Below are 13446 nucleotides of genomic sequence, written 5' to 3'. Positions count from 1 at the left end.
TGTACAGCTTCGCAGTGTTTGCAGTGGCAGCTGATGGTCAAACCAAAGGAGAGGGGGTCTCCATAAAAGAATCTACTGGTGAGTAGAAGCTCTCATGCCCTTGTTTGTGGTGGTCCTCATGCCCTGCAAGGCCCCTTCAGGGTGCAAGAGAAGAGCTGCCTTTGGGCAATGMTGAGCTGGGCAGTTGTAGCCCCTTTCCCTTTTGACTCATGAGCAGGGAGGAAGATGTTGAGGTGCTCCGGGCAGTGCCTGTTTTTCTACCTCTTGTGGCTTTCCTCCTTTCACTGTGAACTTGGGGTGTTTTGTGCTTTCCCTTTCTTTTTCTCTTTTTAGCGTAGATGAAGTGAATCTTTTCCTAAAGGTCCTCTGAGCTTTTCTGAGGTGCCTCAAAATGAACGGTCCCCTGTAGTTATGTTAACTATGTAGTTATGTAACTAACCTATGTTTCCTCTGGAAGCTAGATGGCTGTTGTCACCAGAGCTATTGATACACATTTGAGCCCTATAACCTGGTATCACTTGTCAGCATTTGCAGCAGCAGCCGCCAGTTTATCTGAAAGAGATGGAGTATGTGTAAACCTTCATACAAGTTGCAGTCACTCCTATCTGTCCTTCAGCTATGTCTGTTTCTTCCATCATACAGTTCTACTGCCTCCTATTAGTTTCTTAAAATAATACCTTTTCTATARCAATGATTTAGTCCAGGTGTATTTCTCTCCCTATCTGAAGGTCTCAAATCCTCCTGAATCAGGAGAGGCAATACACCTGCTATGGTGGCAGGTGTTAGAGCTGCTGAAGTTGTAACAATTTCGATCTTAAAAGCCACCATTTACTTGAGAGCRACCTTTCTTCTTGGTATCAATGCTACCTTAGCTTTTTTGATTATCTTTTTTAATCTGTTGCAAGGTCTCAATTCTTCATTTATGTCCTGTAGGTCACCCACACAAAATGACATTAAGGGTGCCCAGTAACTTTAGTTACTCTCTGGGGCTGTTTCTAATCTCTTTCCTGTATGAAACTGCATCCTTCATTTTTATGCTCCTCTTGTTTATTTTTGCAGTTCCTGCCTCAGTAACTTCATTTCAGTGTGATCCAGTGGACAAGGAGTCTAACCTAACACTCAAATGGATATGTCCTATTGGTAACAATTCTGGCTTCAGTGTAAAAGTATTTAATGATACATGGGAAACAACCCAAGAGATTCCACGATGTACAGAATACCAGGAAGAAACCTTCAAAATAGGACCTTTCAATTATTTCACCACCTACAATGTAAACATTACAACCCTTTCAAATTCAAAGGAGAGCGCCGCGGTGCACATCATATGCAAGACTAGTATTACTGGTAAGTAGTAAGGTCCAAGGATGGAAAGATACATATAGGATTGAAAAAAATCAACCTCGGCATTGCAGAACACCAGATTTGATTTATAGGGCATTATCWGTTTACCGGTTGTGAATAAAACAGTAGATTCATAGAAACTGTCATACAATGCACAAATRCACATCCATTATCTGAACAGTTGTTATTACAGTATTTTCTTGTTTGGAAAACTGCTTTTTTCTTGTTAGCATAAGGTATTAACAAATATTTTTCTGTTTATAGACCCACCTGCTCCTCCTTATGGTCCTTTAGTTGAGGCCATCAGTCACACCTCCTTGTCTGTTAAATTCTCAGATTTTGCCTCTGTAAACGGACCATTAATAGCCTACGCAGTAATCATCGTAACGGAGGCATCAGGTACGGTGTTGTGAGATGTTATTTTAACTGTGTGAAACAATTTATCAGAGAATATTATGTCGGGACAAAAAAAAACACCCTATAGCTTTAAGCTCTAAATAGATGTTAATGAAGAGAGGAAAAGCTGAATCAGTATTTTCAGTTGCATTTCAAAACTTGTGGTGCAAATACTTTACTTGACTGAAGCTGAATTGCTCCTTGTTTTCARAAAGCCACTGCTGCACTTGGACTCTTGACCAACCTGGGTTATCCTGGTATACAAGTCTTGCGTGGCAGTGTTGCCCCTGTTCTGCTACCGTCTCGATTTGCCGGTGATTCTTGGCATGAGATTGTGTAGTCTTTTTTTCCACTGAATCTCAGAACCATTAAACTGTTTTGGAGTTTGGAATGTCTTCCTTCCTACTTCCCTTCTTCCTTCAGCTGGAAGGTTTTTGCAGTGAGGTGCTTAAAAACGTCCAGAGAGATGGCAGCTTTCCTTCTAATGTTACTTAAAGTGCCTTACTGAGGGAGATGGGGTGCAGATGAAAGGCCTGGATAGCACTGTCCACGCTGTGTGCCATGGGAAATTGAATGCTATAGGAAAACTAGAGCTTGGTTTATACAACTCACCTCTTTAAAACCCGATTATTTGCTAGATAGCTAGTGATAAATTGCCAAATGAAGGAGCTTTAGCAGTGTAGGTTTTTGGTTGAACTCATTTTTATTTCTGCCACTGCGCGGCAGGAATTGAGCAGCTGCTAAAAATAATTTCCCCATTTGGAGCATCATTACCTTTGGGATAGAGARAGGGAGCTTTCTTCAGTTGCTTAAGCAATAGTGCCTAAAGCTGTTAGGGATTCCCAAGGGCAGTATCCAAGACATCCCTGTGAGGCTGCGGACATTTTGGAATACTGTATGTTATTTTGGAATGGAACTGGATACCTCTCTTCAGGAGAGCCACCTTGTGCGCCACGCCTGCACAGATGCAGTAGATGAGAACTTTGCTCTTGACTGCAGTGAATACCAGATCAAACCTTGTCTAGACACAGCAACGTTGCTAGAGCTTTTCTACGACTCTAGAGCCTTTCAGGGGGTTGTCCCCTAGGGTTTAGATATGAAAGACATGCAACAATTTTAGAGGAGGACACATTCCTTGTCTTTGGGGATAAGACAGATTGACTTGTGGAGGTGCCTTGCTTGTCTCTGTCACTCTGCGTTGAAGGTAGAGAGCCTGGACTACCCTCAGCTGGCTCCAGTTAGGCAGGGTGGCTCTCCTTGTTACTGCTTGCCCTGTTTAGAGATACAAATCCAATGTGTGAACTTACCTCTGTGTGGTTACGTTGGAGTCCAGGGTAGGCCCACAGACAGCGTAGACCAAGCCAAGTTTAACAAGATCCTGAGTGAAGCTTGTCTCTCTTGGGTGGCCTGATGTTATCAGACACAAATTGGCCTTTTCTGTGCTGATTGCATAGTATTTTTTACCTTCAATAGTAGCTAGAAAGGATTTGGATTTGACTTGCTTGTCTAGTGAGAGTTGCCACAGGACACTGGATTCCTTATAGCAACTCTAACCTTTACAGAGACCTTCCGCCATACATGGTAGACATGAAACCCAGAGGAAAAGTAGCAGCAAGGGAGAGGAGGGGAGTAGCTCGGTAAATTCAACTGCTGTGGAGAGAGGTCCCGAGGTTGTGTCTGTTGCACTTAGCCTTTATTTTCAGGGAATAGCTGTGGGACAGTCACAGCTGGAGTTACATGACCTGCTCTTAACCCTGAGCAGCTCTGCTAGTGCATGCAAAAGCAGTGGGTGATGTGTACCCCTTTCTTTGTCTTTCCAGAAGGTTGTGGGTCTTCAAAGCCTGAATTGAACAGCACATACGGGGATTTCAAGCAAAAGAAGACTACCACCTATGTAACATATATCGTAGATGTAGGACAGGCAAATCAGTCCTCTTTGCCTTCTGAAATTAGGACATTCACAGTTAATGTAGGCACTGGAAACAAGGTGCATGCCTATGAAAACGGCCCTCTGAGTCCACTTCATTCATACAGGTACTGAGCTGAAGCCACTGCCTGGCTGTTTTTGCAACTGTTGAAATTTCAAGTTTCGTGTCATGAAGAGGGCTGATAAACAATCTCTCATACTTGTTTTTTTTTTTTTTTCTTCCCTTTCTTTGTCAACAGGGCACGTGTGGCAGGTTTTACTAGCATAAACTTTACTGCGAATGGTGGGATTGCGGGAGAATGTAGTTATGCATCGTTTTCACCCTGTTCTGAGCAGGTTTTGTTACCTCAGGACCCAGGTATGCCTAAGGAAAACCTCAGGGCTCCAGGCTTTACACACGCACTATTTGTGGCAATTCCATAGTTATGGCAAATGATGTAATTATTGSTACAACACCTGTTGGTCTCACTGTGATGGACCTCTCTTAAGCTTTGTCTCTGCTCTAAGCCTTTACCTTGCTAGTTCTGCACATAGCAGAACTTTTTTTGCCATCTGTAATTCCCATAACAAAAGTAACCAACTCCTCAGCTTCTTATGTCATGCTAAAAGCAGTTGGGTGGCACACTAAGGCCACTACAGAAATAAGTAGAAAGTGGCTGTTCTGTAGGAGCTTTCAATAAYGGTATTCCTGAAGGACGTAGTGAAGAGAAGATGGTTAGTAGGGCTCCCTGTCACATTGCTTACACAGTTCAATTCCCTGTCAACTTCCAGCTTATTGARCCCCTAATAGTTATTTCAGAATCCATGTGCAGATATCTGGGGGGATTTGCCAAAGAGCTTTAGTGAGCTACAGGACTCCTGTGAGCTTAGGGCACATGAGCAGCTCCGCAAACATGGCCCTCTCAAGCTGGATTTTTCCCTCTGTAAAGTAGAGGTAATGGGATATCTGCTGCAGTTGTTAACAATTAGTTATTGCCTTCTTATATGCTGCCTAGTCCTGGGATGTYCTCCACTGAGGGGAGTCCCCCGGGTGCACTCTGTGTAAAAAAACTGCAAGTTTTAGTTAAATTGGATACACTCAAAACTATTTGTGTGCCCAAAACTAAGGTGCATCTACCTTGCACCTTAGTTTGCACTTGCCATGTAAATAAGTCTGAAGTGGTTATTTAAAAACAAACAAAAAKACCTTGCTGCCAATGTTGTACTATCAAAATGTTCAAAATGGAGTGTCTTCCTCATAGCTAATTAATGATTTTTTTCACCACTAGAGTGGAATGTGAAAATCAGCCACGTGTGCGAGACCTTGACTTATTTACAATCACTCTTTTTGTTTTGGTGGTGATGATGTGTGTCTGTGTGTTAGCTGTGGCCCTTGTGAGGTCCCCTTGTAGCATGTTGATTGATTGGATCTCTACCGAAGAGGYAGATCAATAACGAGAACTACCTGTTCTTTTCATAAGGTGTCATTGCTGGAGCTGTTATCGGATGCCTTTTAGCTATCCTGGCTGTAGTTGCTGTAGGAGGTTACATCTTCTGGAAAAGGAGAAGGTAATGCATCTTCTTATTTCCATCTGTGSGGCTGTAGAACAGCAGAATTTCATGTCCATAGCTTTCTGCCAAGGAGGCCTCTATTCCCATGTTACATGTCTTCCGTATAACACTTGAAAGTACAGTATATTCAGAATCTTTTTCTATGTTCTGGATCAGAGTTTTACATCTGACTATTGAAATGGTTTTGCTGATAAAATGTTCAACCCCATATTATACTAGTGGGTCAAGATCTTCCTCATTYAGCTCTCGTGAATTTATGCATGCTCCTAAAGTAATTCAGTCACAAGCGAGCCAGCATCACTGATTATAGTGATATAAAAGGGCTAAAGAACACATAACTGCATCTCAGAGGGTTTTRTCTGAAAACATCCATGAGTGGTTCTCCTTCAGCTGCTTTTTTTTCCTAGCTTCCTTCAAGGGGACCACCTGCACTGAACCTGTGYCCATTGTGTTCAGGCGTTTTGCTTTGGCTCCCATAGAAAAAGCTGATTTAAAAAAAAAAATCATCATTAAATGAGCAGCAAAGTGTTTCAGTCCTACTGCAGCAGTGAGGTTTGCCTCGAGGGTTTTGGCACAAGGTGAGATGCTGCAGCAGAAATGGTTCTGAACAGGCCCAGGAAATAGCTCTTGCCAGGAATCTCCTATGAGTTCCATAAATCCACTGTCAGCCTCTTGTGTTGTTTTCTTTCTCCTTGCAGGAAAGATAGAAGAAATACTGAAATGTCCTTTTCTCCAATTAAGTAAGTCAATATCCTTTCACGCAATGTTTTCTGAGCATTTTAAGAGAGATTTGTAAAACCTGCTTTGAACCCAGTACTTGTTTTCTGTATGGTTCATATAGAATTTTGCAGTACTGATTCCTTGTGGAATTTAAAGGCTTCAGCCTGCAGTCTAAAAATAATCATATCAACTGAGACTTCTGCTGCTGCCACAGGGATTTGGTACTCACTTCCCACTGTGATGGATTGCTGTTAGATATAAAAATACCTCATGCAGTTTTCAAAAAAAAAAAAAAAAAAGAAACACTTAAGCAAAATGCTGTACTTTGGTCCAGATTTTTCTTGGTTTTATGGCTACTTTTTGGAGGGCCAATGCCAACAGAAGTCCAGGAGCAGCTGTCCAACACCACCTTTAATATCCTTCTGAAGGAGGTGCTGTTCTCCTTGGCCAGATCAGTTAAAGGCTGTGCCTTGATATCCCTCCCCTGGAAATACAGTTTTGTGGGTGCCACTATCAGTGTTGTCCTTTCCTCATTAGTTTCACACAGTAAAAATATAACCATATGTGTCTAATCAACCTTTTTTTTTCTTTTTTCCCCTTCCTGAAGAGTCAAGAAGTAAGTGACGCACATTTTGTTACACGTTAACTAAATTCATCATTTGTTTACCTGATACCAATGCTAATTCATGGCTTTCCTTGTTCTAGATCCAAGTTGATTAAAGTGGAAAACTTTGAGTCTTACTTCAAGAAGCAGCAGGCTGACTCCAACTGTGGCTTTGCTGAGGAGTATGAGGTAGGTGCTGTCAGCTGCGAGAGGTTCATGACGCATAGTTCTGAAAAGCAAACTGGCTTTTCTTGGGAGTGTGCATAAAGGTTTCCTGAAGGAGCAGAGAAGAAGGGACCTTTATTGGAGATGGCTGATGTGCACGTCCTGAATTTGCTTCCCTCATTCAGCTCCTGATTTAGTTGAAGTCCACCCAAAATGTCTTGCATGTTAAACCATTGCCTAAAGCCCATTTCAAGACCATTTCTGGGCTTTAAACACACTATTAATCCTTTCTCTGTCAAGTTAGCTGCTGTCACCTTCCCACACTGTTGGAGAAAAGCTGATTTCTATCATAATTTTTCCAGTTGAACATGCCTGCGCTTACAGCAAAGGCCAAGAGGGTTTGGGGTGTCAGTTTGCTTCAGTCAAATGTTTCTGTACTCTTCTTAGACTAGATTCTCATTAATCTATTTTTTACTGCAGGAACTCAGGCCTGCTGGAGTTCATCAGCCGAAATTTGCTGCTGAACTTGCTGAAAACAGGGGGAAAAATAGATACAACAATGTCTTGCCATGTAAGTTACACTCCTAGGTTTAGCATCTTGTACTGATGAGGTTTTAAGTGAAAACTCTTGCGTTTAGTTGATTTGCTTTTAACAGTACTGAAAAGGATTACTGAGTACTGAGGGATTAACATTGTCAAATACAAGTGTAAGAATTTGGGATGCTGTTTCCTGGAAATCACTGTATTAACAAACCTRAAGAATTTTCCTCAGCACCCCTTAATTAAATCATTTTTAATTGTCATTTRTGAGAAACATAAAGTGAAGATTGAAAGACAAGAGGCAATAGCTGACCACAGATGTGGGGAGCTATGAGAAGTGTCRCGATGGTGCCACTTTGCAGATGTGTTAGGAGCTGAACCACCCTCAAGCTGTCTAGACATCCCGGGAAGCAGCTCGAGGAGGAATTGGCAAGTGAACAGTGAGGTTTCCTTGTGCACGTTTTGGAGGAAAAGCCCTCCAAGCTGCAAGGGCAGCAGGAGAGAAATTGCCTGATTTTTCTCCCATAATTGCAATTATAGTAGGCTTAATGTTGGTTAGCAAATCTAGTAAATCTAGAACTGCTGAGTCAAGATTTTACTTGCTAAAATTGTAATTCTATTTAATGACAAAACACTATCATAATATTTCCTTCCAAATAAATGCATAATATTGTCTTTTGCTGACAAAGCCTTATCTTAAGCTGTCACCTAAACATCACTAAAATTCCATACAACRGAAGCTAATTTCATGTACAAGACCAACTCTTTTTATTAATTGGTATGTTCAGTATTGTAAAAATTTGTTTTGTCTTGTTTTTTATTTGCTGCTTATTTTTTCTGCAGGCCTCCTAAGCTGAGACCTATATATTCTTATTTTTAACATGGATTTTTAAAAGAATCATTTTTTTGAAAACAAGTATTTGGAAACCATACCTTAGACATATATTTTCCTAAAAAGTTCTGCTCTAAAACTGAGCATTTTGTTTTCCTTTTTCCTTTCTGCAGATGATATTTCTCGTGTTAAACTGTCAGCCCAAAGCCAAGCAGCTGATGATTACATTAATGCAAACTATATGCCTGTAAGTGACTCAATTACCTGAAATGAAAAATAAGGTGTATTTTTATGATGCAATAGCTCTTAAAAAAATCACATGATTATATAATACCAGGTTTATGCCTCATCATTAATGCTAATGTGTATGTATGTATTTTTATCTCCTTAGGGTTATACTTCAAAGAAGGCATTTATTGCAGCACAGGGTCCTTTACCCAATACTATAGATGACTTCTGGCGTATGATTTGGGAAAAGAATGTCTACTCTATTGTCATGTTGACAAAATGCGTCGAGCAAGCCCGGGTATGGCCTGCTGGTTTGGCTGGTTGTTGGTGATTATCGTTTGTTTGCTGGTTTTACCTGACAGAGAAGGATTTTTCTCTGGGCTCAGTGTTGCATTGTTGGCTTTAAGTACCTTGTGAGCTTTATTTATTAATTTATTATTATTATTATTATTATTATTATTATTACATTCCTCAAAAGCATCTAGAAATTGCATTTCAGGGGGTGCTGTATTTGCTTGGATGAACCAACAACTTCATTTTTGTTTTTTTATCATATCCAAGGAAATGCAGAACATCAGCAATGCTAGAGACTGCATCAAAATGGGGGGTTCCCTTACCTTAGGTGGGAAGATTCCTTGTGTCCCGGTAGTGCATATGCAGCTTGACTGAACGGTGCTCGTGTGGCTTTAACTGAGCGTTTCTGCCTTTGCTAAAATTGATTTAATCTTACATTTCTAGGCATGCTTACGTGTCTGTGTATGTACATTTATTATAAACCCTGTTTCAGTTTAATGCATCTCAACTGRAAAGCTGACTTTTAGCCGTTTTAGGCAGATGGTCTTTTGAAGCATATCTGGGTCGTCATATCTGGGTTATTTCGGCTAGTCTGGAAGTCAGGAAATACTTAGAGCCCTGGGAAGGGTGAAGTGCTTCCCAGCTCTACTTCATGTGGCCGATTAAAACTAATTTAGTTTTAAAATTTATTAATTAAAACTAGCACTCAGTGACTTCAACATCAAGATGGACTCATAGAAAACTCTCCCGGCATGTTTCATTGCTCAGTGTAATGCATCTAATTTTTTAATTCTTGTTTTTTAGACAAAATGTGAGCAGTATTGGCCAGACAAGCAATCCATGASTTACGGTGACATTATTGTGACGATGGTCTCGGAGATTGTCCTTCCGGAATGGACAATACGGGACTTCACTGTAGAAAATGTGAGTAGTTCCTCAAMCCTTAGTTGTGTGCAAGTATCTTTAGAGGTGGATTTATCCTATCACTGTGATTGCACATGCCAAACACATTTAGAGTAGGAAAATAAAATAATTTCACTAAAGTTTACAATCAAATTCAAAGTGGAAGGAATAAGAGTGTTTAAATTTAGGGCCTTGTATGTRTTGGTCTCCTTTCTGCCCAAAACCTGATTTTTAAGCTTTTTGGAGCTTTACTGACAGTGAGATTTCTGGGATACTCATGTGTGTGCATTTGCTCACCTGCCCATCCACCCAGAACACTGTTTTAGTGCTAGGTGTGGGAATGAGCTGCCAGAAAGGTGCTTTCTGTGGGAGAAAGGGACCTGCCAGGCAGATCATGCCCACGCATGGGGCATCCTGGCTGCGCCAGCAGCAATCCTGCCACCCATGTTCACCTCGGACTTACACCCAGCAAGAAATGCAGGTCCTTGGAACACAGCAGCTAGAGCTAACAATTGGCCACATCTCTGCCAGCTAACATAACGCTGCCCAGGAGGTGTTGGAGTCGAGTGTCATGTGAAAGGAAATTATTTCAAAGCGTTCTTTATTTAAAAGATTAATTGGATTAGTATTTATCCAAGTACACAGTGTTTGTAACAACCAGCTTTAAAGAAGCTAAGCTTTGACTGATCCATGTGGTAGCAAACCATATTCCCTAATGGAAATCTTAAATAGAAACTATATTTCTTCCCAAGCCCGATTGTTTTCCTTTCTCCATGTGCGTTTCCCTAGGCTAACGTGTCGGAGATTCACACGGTGCGGCAGTTCCACTTCACCTCGTGGCCGGATCACGGAGTGCCAGAGACAACAGACCTGCTCATCAACTTCAGGCACCTCGTTCAGGAATACAACAGCCAAAATCCTATAGACTCTCCTGTGCTGGTGCACTGCAGGTACAAGAACCGTTTTTTGCCTTTAGCTGCTGCTCTTTTAAGAACAATTATATTTTTCATTATGATTAAAAAGTGTATGTCCATGTCTATATATGTGAAAGACCATGGAGTCTCTTTGCTRTTCAAGGTTGTGGCTGTTCACCCTGCCAAATTAAGACCTTTGCCTGTGCCTCCGAAGCACGGCAACACTAYGCAGACAGCAAAGTTCCTGATAGGAAGCTCATTAGGGTGAACGATCTATCCTAGGCTACAAAACTTGGCCTAAAAAGTTGCCTTGTCTAGTGCTTTCCCACGTAGTCTTCTGAAGCTGCGAGGCTGGAGCGTCTGGAGGTGCTGCCTCCTTGGGGCTGCTGGGCCTTTCATCCCTATCCCACTGAAGCAGCAATAACCCTCCCAGCCCCGCTGGCTTTTCCTTGGGCTGGAGAGGAGCCTGTGCCCGAAGGAAGCYGTTCATGGCTGCTCCCGTGTTGTTGCAGTGCTGGTGTGGGAAGGACGGGCACTTTCATTGCCATCGACCGCCTGATCCAGCAGATGGAAATGGAGAACACGGTGGACGTGTACGGCGTCGTGTAYGACCTCCGCATGCACCGGCCTCTCATGGTGCAAACCGAGGTAGGSGAGCGACTTTCACCCAGCAGGGTCATCTGCAGAAGTCAGAATAACCCAGGGCAGGTGCAATAAAGGTGCAGCTCAGAGTTACGGGAAACTTATGGAGTAGAGAAACCACCTTCTACTTAAATTTTACTCCTTCCCACCTTCTTTCTTCCCACAAAAGTGGTTGCAGCCAGAGCAGAGTAATTTACTACTTTATCACTCGGAGCTCTAAATGTCTTGAGTTTCTGTGTGCATCTTCTCTTGTGCATTCTGCAGGGAGCCCTCACATTTCTGCAGAAATTACCACTTCAGCCCAAAAAGGTGCATGGATAAGGTCAGGCTGAGCTGGGAAGGCAGTAGAATCTTCATCATGAAAGTCCTAAGGGAATGTTAGGCCTGACAGTAAATTTGGTCTCAGTTTTTGAGTGGGTGTTGATCAGGTGACATCATGAGCCCAGTTTTCTGTAGAAAAGACAGCTGCTAAAAATGCTCTCAGCTAACATGCAGTGCAGTACATCCCAAATCCAGAGCCTATATTAAAGAGCAGAATTGCTGTCAAAATCCAGTGCTATCTAAAACTTGTTTCACCTTCTTTTTTCTCTTTCTCCCCTCAGGACCAGTATGTCTTCCTAAACCAGTGCGTTATGGATATAATTAGATCCCAGAAAGACAAAAAAGCAGATCTTATTTACCAAAACATGACTGCAATGGCAATCTATGAAAATTTCACTCCCGGGCCAGGTTTTGGGAAGGCCAATGGCTACCACGTGTAAAATGGGAAGGACTCCGCTGTGTCCAGGAGGAGTTGTCTGCACATAGGAAAGGGAACTGTTCCCCTCTTGTTTTCCAGGATTGTCTCGTGTCTGGTTTCTTCCAGTTCTGTGCAACTGATTTGAAGACGTGGTCTACAGGAGGCAAAAGCCAGTGCTGGCAGGAGCCCCAGGTCGATACAAAAAGAAGCTATTTAAAGTTAACAGAGGAATTCTGCTTTTCTTGGGAATTTAACCAGTACTGAAAGGTGGAATAGCATTTGCAGTACGGATGGTGAACTAGAAGTTAAATATTAAAATAATAACACAAGCTTTTTATTACAATTTTATATGATATCCTTTACAGGCACCAAGCTTGTGGGCTGTTTTAATATATTTAATTATAAGTTTCAGGAACCTATTTTATCTACTGTATCTGGTTATTTAGCTAATAGATATGTGCCTCTGTTTTTTTTTCTGAGTGTTCCTTTTTATTTGAGAAAAGGAGTACAAACACCACCTCCAAATGGACATTTATACTTGGAAATTGTGCCTTTTCTAGTTGCTACTCTAGAAAAAAAACAGCAGAGATTCTATTTTTGTACTGAAACTCTTACTGAGAACGCAGATTTTTAAATAAGGCTTATGTCAAACTTATAACTGTAGTTGCACTGTTGGCAGGACTGTCCAGAAGTTTGGAGGTGAGCTTTGGTTTTTTGCTTTTCACCACAAATATCCCCTGCCTTAATGTCTTGGTGCCTCTGAGAGAGGAAAGGGAGTGTGGGGCATCACTCCGAGCTTTAATCCTAGGAAAACCACGAGCAAGTGAGTCTGTGTGCGTGTGCAGGGGTGTGTGTGTAGGAAGGACGGAATAGCTCCTCCCTGTTCCTGGCTGAGACTCCTGTTTTTACACAGTTTATAATTATTTAAAGGTGCAATATATGATTTACTGAATAATGATTACTCTATTCTGATAGAGTTTTACTCAGGTTGGTGTCTTTTTATCATTATTGTTGTTGTTCGTCAGATGTGTAAATCTGTGAAAATGTTGAACTGAGATTCCAAGTGTCCAAGCACTCCCAAACCGATCGACTGGCTTTACTCTTTCTACCAAAACAAATTGCACAAACTTCTGCTGTAAATACCAATTTCTTGGTGGTTTTGGCCATTTGAAGCTGAGACACATCTTACCTGACTGCATCTCATTGATCTCATGTATTTGTTCTGTAACTATTTGCAATGTACTGCTGCTGCTGTGTGAACTGGTCCTTTTTCCAACGGAACAAAYGAGCAAAACCCTCGATGCTGATGTTACAAGCCGAGGATGAATTGGGATTTGTTTGGCTGGTACATAACTGCTAGGTTCATGAAGGCATTACCAATGAAGGACTTATGAAGTAGCTTGGGGGGGGGGATAGAAGGGCAGTTGGTTTTTTTTTTTGGTCTTTGGACTCTTGCACTGGTTGCATTGTAGAAGAATATGAAGCTTAGGAATAATGCTATAGAATAGCTATAAAACGGTGAAAATCTTATGAAGGTTTAATAACCAGAGTCCCTGGAATTCTGCTGCTTTTTTTATTTTTTCCCTTTTGATTTGGAAATAGCTGCAAGCGCTAGGAGCGTGTGTGGCCTTACAGTGGGAGCTGGCGACC

At 41.7% G+C, this 13446-nt stretch overlaps 1 protein-coding gene across 1 annotated transcript; it reads left to right on the top strand.

Moving 5' to 3' along the window:
• Positions 1–5: 5 nt before the first annotated feature.
• On the top strand, positions 6–13101 carry LOC112945251 (receptor-type tyrosine-protein phosphatase eta-like; the record flags this gene model as incomplete). The annotated part of the gene is made up of 16 exons (XM_026036812.1): positions 6–78; positions 1060–1344; positions 1606–1740; positions 3558–3771; positions 3904–4022; positions 5125–5212; positions 5914–5955; positions 6543–6551; positions 6641–6728; positions 7185–7275; positions 8250–8323; positions 8468–8602; positions 9403–9522; positions 10291–10451; positions 10928–11063; positions 11660–13101. Coding segments are annotated over 16 exons (1929 nt in total), but the record flags the coding sequence as incomplete, so codon positions are not given.
• Between the last annotated feature and the right edge of the window lie 345 nt (positions 13102–13446).

Source organism: Nothoprocta perdicaria, unplaced genomic scaffold, assembly GCF_003342845.1.
Source record: "Nothoprocta perdicaria isolate Ctin4 unplaced genomic scaffold, notPer1 scaffold_186, whole genome shotgun sequence".
In the NCBI taxonomy this organism is placed as follows: domain Eukaryota; kingdom Metazoa; phylum Chordata; class Aves; order Tinamiformes; family Tinamidae; genus Nothoprocta; species Nothoprocta perdicaria.
This window is presented reverse-complemented; position numbering and strand designations above follow the sequence as displayed.